The 8,172-nt window shown below is 39.0% G+C and overlaps 1 protein-coding gene across 1 annotated transcript in view; it reads left to right on the top strand.

Moving 5' to 3' along the window:
- DNER (delta/notch like EGF repeat containing) overlaps positions 1 to 7,209 on the top strand; it is an 86,761-nt gene extending 79,552 nt beyond the window's left edge. The window contains exon 13 of the mRNA XM_009286721.1: positions 7,098 to 7,209. Coding sequence (XP_009284996.1) covers positions 7,098 to 7,209 — 112 coding nt within the window. The remainder of the gene's footprint in view (positions 1 to 7,097) is intronic.
- The last annotated feature ends 963 nt before the right edge of the window (positions 7,210 to 8,172 follow it).

Raw genomic sequence — 8,172 nt, 5'->3', positions numbered from 1 at the left:
GAAGGACATCGAGGTGCTGGAGTGTGTCCAGAGCAGGGCAACGAGGCTGGTGAGGGGTCTGGAGAACAAGTCTTATGAGGAGCGGCTGAGGGAACTGGGGTTGTTTAGCCTGGAGAAAAGGAGGCTGAGGGGAGACCTCATCGCTCTCTACAGCTACCTGAAAGGAGGTTGTAGCGAGGTGGGTGTTGGTCTCTTCTCCCAAGTAACTAGCGATAGGACGAGAGGAAATGGCCTCAAGTTGCGCCAGGGGAGGTTTGGATTGGACATGAGGAAAAATTTCTTTACTGAAAGAGTGGTGAAACACTGGAACCTGCCAACCAACCGGGATGGTTGAGTCCCCATCCCTGGAGGTATTTAAAAGACGAGTAGATGAGGCGCTTAGGGACATGGTTTAGTGGACATGGTGGTGTTGGGTTGACAGTTGGACTCGATGATCTTAGAGGTCTTTTCCAACCTTAATGATTCTATGATTCTACTCGCTTCAAATCACTCATTTTTGTGCTCCTGTTTGCCCCGAAATTAGGATCTTTCTTACTTGCTTTCCTAGAGATAGTAATTTTTTGACTTTTAATTTTAATGGAGCACTTGCAAGCCAGAGCATTGGGTGTCAGAATAATACAAAAGCAGGACTGGAAGGGATTCAAGAGCTCAAGTGGAAACCATTGCACTGATACAGCATTAGTTATACCTAGCTCCCTGCCAACAATTGTGTTTGAAAACCTCCAAAGGAGTTCAGTAGGGTTAGAAAGGGCTTTCCTAAAATCCAGCTTAGATTTTCTTTGATGTGAATTAGGCTGCTCCTTGCTTACTGCTCTTCAGGTTGTCATGAAGAATAATTTATCACTGTTCCCTTTACAGTAATCATGTACATCAGGTGTTGTGTCCCCCCCCCTCTTTTTTTAATAAAAGCAAACAAAGCAAAACAACCTCTTTCTTCCCTGTACTAAACTAACCCATTCTTCCAGTGTTTCCTCCTGGATCATGTCAGCTTCTTTATTGTCTTGCTGGGACACGCTCCAGATTGTCCTTCTCTTTTTTTGAAGGGTAGTCCCTAAAGCTGGAAATAGTTCTCCAGCTGAAGCTTTACCTGTACCAAATGAACTGAGTAATCACCTCCTGCATCATATTTATGGCATTGCTGTTCATACATCTGAAAATGAAACCTGCTTGCTTTTTTTTTAAAAATTTACATTACACTAGCGACTAATGATTTAATTTTGTGACCTGCTAGATCTTTTCCTCACCCCAAGTTCCTCTGTGCCATTTTGCTTCCTAGCCAGTATTGTCTCTTCTGTATTTGACATCTCTCTTAATAGGGTAGAACTTTCATTTTTGTTGTTTCTTTTTCCCATTTCTTCGATTTGTCAAGATCACTTCAAATTCCAACAAGAGTGTTCGTTTGTGTTACCATTAAAATGCTTTTAAAAGAATGGAGGGAGACGTGTTCCTGTGCATTGACATGGAGAAATGCGTGCATATTGGTTGGTGATTGCTGGGAGTTCATTTTCCGAATACTCCAGTTCTGTTTCAGTGCAAGTTAAATAGGTTAATTTGTACCACCGCTGAAGTCGTCGAAGTTATCTCAAATGGATGAGGAGTTCCCACAGACTCAGTTAATCACATCGCAGCTTTGGGCAGCAGCTCTTTAAGCTGTTCCAACTAGATTTACAATAAAACATTTGTTCATTGTCAAAATATATTAGTCAGTAAATATTTTAAAAAGAAAGATGTGTATAGTTGATTTAACATAGCAATAAAATCAGCGTTCTTTTAAGTCTTCCCTTGAAGTCTCCTTTGCCACTTAGCCTTATCTCTTCTAGTAGGAGCTCAGCATCTCCACACGATATACACCCCGAGAACTCCTTTTTCCTTTAGTAGTGTGTTGGGAGAGGAGGGAGCTGCTTTATGGCCCATAAAAAGCTTTGTAGTTTTTTATTATTTGGCCTTCTGAATGTCTACTGTTACGTACTACGCATCTCCAAGGGTGGAAAGCAAGGTGCAAAATGATACTGTTAATCTTTCAAATTAAACACCTCCCTCCTACTACTGCAGCAGTGATGAATGTGTCAATCCTGTTCAGTTACTACCCGCTGAAGTGGTACTTTGCAATTCCTCAAGGACCGGAATTTGTCTCCTGAGGAACAGTGTGAAACACCTGGGTTTTCTTACTTATTTCTTTAAGCAAATTTGGCAGCTTTCTATCTAAGGGTACCAAGGAAAGGTGTACCAGCAAGGCAGGATCTTTTTAATCTGAATTTTCCCCGCCTTTTACAGTTTCACCGGCAGGCAATGGAAATGGTAAAAGATTTCCTGTATGAAACCTTTCAAATCTTGGAAGCTGGGCTAGTTCAGGTCCTTATCGCTACTGTCTGGATTACTTTGAATGAATCTATGTTTATTACTGAAAGCAGAAGTTTAGAAAAACAAGTTTTCATCAGGGTTAAATAACTGCCAAAGAAGTTCTTAGGCTGGGATATATTCATGATGATTTTTCAGATCCATATTATGCGGTTAAAAATTACATTATTGGAACCTGTCAATAAAGGGTTTCCCTATCTTGGGAAAGGTGTTTCTACTTAATGCAAATGAAAATAAATGTTTTCATTCCAAATAATTCTCTGTGCCTCTCAGAGAATGGATGCCTTATAAAACTCCAGGCTAGAGCTGCCAAGTCAGGTAATTCACAGAGGTTTAGTGTGAAGATTATTGTGTTTATTTTGGTTTCAGGAAGATATAAAACACGGCTTGGGTCATTTCAATCCAGGAAAAAGCAACAACTTTTATAGTTATTTTTGCATAAACTCTAAAATCTGCATATTAAAAATACCAAGGACTGAATTTTCAGAATTGCTGTATCTAAGAGATCTGCTTCAAATAATAGATTCTCAGCATTTTCTGAAAATCATTCCCTTTCCCAGTTAGGTACCCAAACTTATTAGTAATTTTGGAAAATGGAGGCCTAAGGAAAAGTGAGCACATTATTTTCTTTACATGTAAGGTTTCTGTTAAAGTCAGTAGGTGTCCAGGGAGCATGGATGCCTGTTGCATATTCAGTAAATGATTTTAAAATTACTTGTTCATGTTTCTCAGCAGGTCTTTTTCTTGATCATTTTTAATAATTTGGTCTTTACTAATCAGAGTACCTGCTGTAAGAGAAAACAAATGTGCTGAAGGATCGTGACTAATAAATGTCTACTTCTAGTGAGTGTTCTTAGGATTAGCAGATCAGAGCTAGATAGTTTTCTAACCAGGTGAAGCACAGCTCTCTTTAGTATTCATTATGCAGACAGTAAATAAATACTCCTTTTATGTTAAAGCCTATACATTTTAAAGCCAGCAGAGAACACTGTAATGAAATGGTTGACCACTGGCTACTGCAGCCATAAGACTTCATTGAATTGGAACCAGGATCTGTTGTTGAAACTGGATCGTCCACTTTAGAAAAGCATCCACGCTGAGTTCACAGACTTACAGTTACAGAGACTGTACTACTGTAAGCTTTTTGTGTGTCTAGATATCATTAGCATTAGACTTCATGGCCTACTTACAGTGTAGTTTCTTTAATTTTTACTTTCACGTGCTGACTCTTGTTCTGTCTATGTGTGGGTTGAAGACTCTGCTTCAGCAGACTCTGATGAAGTCATCTTGTCACAGCAGGGTAAGCTTCTCTCCACTGCACATTCTCCACGTTCCTGTGTTCGAGCTGGCTGCGTTAGACTGCAACGTCCTAAGCTTCCTGAATCTGATGAGCTTCAGCACATGCTCGTTTCTCACGATTTCCTGACGTAGGTTTCAGTGATGAGTTTCAGTCAGCTACCTCTCTGTGAAAGTATGATCACATGCACAAGTACTCTGGTCTCCACAGCACGCGCCAATTGCTCGTGTACGTCCTCTGCCAGAGTCTCAACTTTGTGGGAACTCTAGGATTATAGTTCAATTATACTAAGGAATGCAAAATATCACTTGTGCACATGGCCTTTTCTCTGAATAATGCCGAGGAAATTAATCTTCTCATTCTCCTCCTGTGGAGGCAAAAATAATCCCTTCCTCCTGTGGCATGCTTTTTTTTTTTTTTTTTTAAATTCTGGTCTCTCTCTTTTCCTTCTCTTGTTTAAACTTTATTTGTGGGCTTCTTATACCAGTTGCTGTTTTTGAACAGAGTAGCAACACGTGGTTTTTTTCTTCTGCTTCTGGGGAAACTCTGAACTCCAGCCTATCCCACAAAAGTTGGAGGATACCATTTCCTCGGGGTTCAGCTGTCCAGTGTTCTCAAAAGTCGTCTTCTTGAATGGAATTGTTGAGGTTAATGACTCTCTGTGGTTAGCCATCTTTTGAAATGTCCTTCTAAGGAAGTGGAGGGGCAACCCCATTCCGTATGTGAAGTAGAATTTGCGGTCTCTGTCACATACACACATATACACACACGCATGCGTGGAGCTGCCTGTGCCAAGAAGAATTCCTACATTTGAATATATACTGTCCCCAAAATCATCACAGAACCCTCCGTCTCTCTTTGTCAAGTTACACAGGTCGCTCTTGTTCAATGTTTCATTGCAAAATATATTTTCTAATTCTCATGTCATTTACTTGACTTTGTGATGATCCCTATACTGGTAAGTATCTCTGATACACACATCGGAACACTCATCACTCATGAACAGACACGTCAGTACTAAATGTAGAGGCCATAGAACTTCCCTAGTCCTACTGATACACTCCTTTCACAGATCTAAGCACATAATTGTTCATCAGACACAGTATGGCATTAAAGCTAATGTTAAACTGATTATCCACTGTGTCCCTCCAGTCTTTTTCCAGACTCAGTGCTTCCCAGGATTGAGATTTCCCTACACGGTGTATACTCTTTGTTAGATGAATAATCTTGCATTTGGTTGAATTGGAAGAAATCTTTATTCATTTGTCTGTATGTGCTTTCGTTGTAAGCAGCCTATTAATTGATCTGCCGCTCTGTAGCAGGGACCTGCATCTTTTCACTATTTATTACCCCTTGAATCGTTGTCTCTTGCAGATTGTGTTGGTAATTGTTTTACGCTTTCTTTCATGTCATCAGTTAAACGATGAAATAGCATCCTTGTGCAATCCTACCAGATACACGCCCATTGAACTGAGACTTCCCGCTTAACAATTCTGTTCTGAGACCTCTGAGGTTTGTGTTAACTCTGTTTACTGTTACGGGCAGGGACTGGCTTCTGAACCGCCTGATCAAAGCAATGTGGTCTACCAGCTAGATGGCTCAGCCAGGCCACAAACGACAAGCACATGTGCTGTGGTCTTTTCTCAGCGTTTTCTAATTAGGGGCACATGTCAACCCTGACCTACACAAGAGAACAGATTTTGTACCGCTTCACCGTGTGCAACAAGCCACGTGTTCTCTACCTGTCAGAAAGGGCAAAATTTGACTTAAATCACTGGAGAACGTTCATCATCATTTCTGTCTAGGCAAAGCTCTATTTCCTTTAAACCCTTGAGAGTGATGGAGAAAAAGGGTGATTCGGAATTCATTGCTGCCTCTGATTTAGTAAGATGCCATGACTTGATTCCTTCATTCAATTCTTGGATTGTTATCTCATTTACAGAAAATCAGGTTTATCCACCATGATGCTGATGAGTGAACGTGGCCTGTCTGTATTTATTAAAGTAAACTACAGAATTAAAGTAAACTTACTTATTAAAGTAAACTACTACTGTATTTATGAAAGTAAACTAAACTAAAGCAGACATTCATGCATGGAAATGTATCTAGCGTGGCCTTATTGACAGCTGAAGTACTTTGAAAAATGAAATTTCCACCATATAGATCATAATGCTTCCAGCCATTTTAGTTCTGTCAACAATTTTAGATGTCTGAAAACAGCCAAGAATTAAATTGGAACAGTCAGGAACTTGCATAAAAATCTTAGAAGAAAATCAAGTTAATTTTAGTTTGGTCCAAATATTATCCTCAAAATCTGAATTTTCTGAATCTCACCTTCCAGCGTGCACAACTTTAATTAATATAGACTTAATATGGTACATAAGAAGGGGTTGAAAAGAATCCTTAGTGTGGATCATTACAGAAGTAAGTCTTGCGGTTTCTGTGTTAATATTTTCTCTGCATCAGGTCCATAAGGAGAGCAGACTTGACCGTGTTTTGCCTCATTTTCCTGTGATCCTTTTTGTTATTTAAAGCTCCTGTAATTGTAGTCAGAACACTTTAGTCGTTTTCCTGCTTTCAAGTTGCATTTTTAGCACTGTTTTTGTATCTTAATAAATGATCAGAAGGGTGATAGACTGTCCATGCAGTGCAAAGGCACCCAAAGGAGCTCTGGATACGCCAGCACCGGGGCCACAATGACACAGCCGCAGCGGCTCTCTGCACGGGCGGATACAGCCTGGCTCTTAGCGGTGGTGGTTGCCCAGGAGGAGGACGCTGCTGATGTGATTCTGTTGCTTGTGAACCTTTGCTAGATTAGTATCTTTACGTGGCATTGCCACGTAACTGCAATTAATTTTGCTGGTGTAGCAAATAGCGTGCAGCACGTTGATAATTTAAACGTGCCTCTCGAGTGGATGTCAGGTGAGCAAAGACTTCAAGTTCATTTTCTAAATGCTTTGTCTATAGCTTATAACTCAATTCAGTGCACAACTATTGAATTTCCAAATGCAAATGTCACACAGTTGTCGATTATTTACTTTTCGTACATATATATGACCTGACCTTAATATTGGTTGTTAGAGCAGGCTCTAAAATAAAATTCTGGCCTCGCTGGAACTGTATCAGTTTCACTCTCGCCTTCCACAGTCTTCCCGTATTCTGATACTGCTGAATTCCGCAGCAGAATCCCTGTAGCCTTTGCTATGGAATCTGTTTCTTGTTTGCAAGAAGATTTTTTTGGTTTTATTTTATTTGATACATATATTTCAAAAGTCAGAGTTCAGATATTTAAGCTTCTGTACTTCTGGCAGGTTGCAATACAATTTAGAATTTATCTGGGCTCTCTGGGTTTGTTTCTGACCGCATACCGTAACTCAGTGGGTTGTTGCCATTAACTCATTCATACTTCTGTTTGTCACCAGAAGCTTTCTTTTGTTTCCAGGTTTGGCAAGAAATCCCGGCCTGCAATGTATGATGCAACCCCCATTGCTTATGAAGATTACAGCCCAGACGACAAACCTTTGGTTACACTGATTAAGACAAAAGATTTGTAATCTAGTGTATCTTTTTTTGGATTATTTTTCAAAAGGATGGGCTACTAACCTAATTTAAATATTTTTAAGAAGAAAGCATAAGTAATTTAAACCATTAAATGCTTCAGAATTTTCTGTAGAATATTTAAGAACCAATTTTCTGCAGCTTTTAGTTTGGAAAAATATTTTAAAACAGAATTTGTGAACTTCATGAATTACATTTTACTGTACCTTGAGCTCTATAAACTATAAGCTTATGATAGTGTGTGCTTTTTTTCTTGGTAGACACTATTACTAAACCCAGATGAGCTTCTTGTGGTTGTTACAGAACAGAAAACAATAATTAATGAGGAGTTCTTTATGACATGTCAGTGCCAGCTTTCTCAGTAGAGGTAGGAAAAATGTGAAGCATAATATGATATATAATATATCCATTAATTAAAAAAGTCTAAAATGTTTGTGTTGTGAAAAAGAAACTAGTAAAAATTATTATTCCTAATCTGAATGAATTAGCTTTTGCCTTTTTCCATGCATGGGTAGATAACCTATTTCTCCATTATTTCCTGAAAGTTGCTGAAACATACTCTTGAGTTGATGTTTGACATTTTTGTAATAGTATTCCGGCTAGGCCTTGTATAATAATTAAAGTGCCTCTTGAGGCAAAGTTAAGGGCGTGATCCTTTAAACACTGAAATCAATGAGAGAACGTCCATTGACTTCAGTGGGCACGGGATTGGATCCTACAATTGGACTGAATCTATATTTTTCTTTAAAAGTTGAAGTTTTTTATATTGTGAGTAAACTAAGCATATGGTTTGGGTTGTTTGTTTCCTAAAGGTTGTTGATGTACAGTATCGTTTCATGAAATATTGTGTATTTCTCATAGTGCTTCTTATTTAGGATCAGTATGGGGTTTTTGTGGCTGTATTTGATTGCTTATGGGCTTCCTAAAATTCTTGCTTATTTCAGAAAATATTGAATAAA

This window comes from Aptenodytes forsteri, unplaced genomic scaffold, assembly GCF_000699145.1.
Source record: "Aptenodytes forsteri isolate BGI_AS27 unplaced genomic scaffold, ASM69914v1 Scaffold184, whole genome shotgun sequence".
Classification (NCBI taxonomy): Eukaryota; Metazoa; Chordata; class Aves; order Sphenisciformes; family Spheniscidae; genus Aptenodytes; species Aptenodytes forsteri.
Note: the sequence above shows the minus strand (reverse complement) of the source record. Positions and strands in the feature narration are given on the sequence as shown.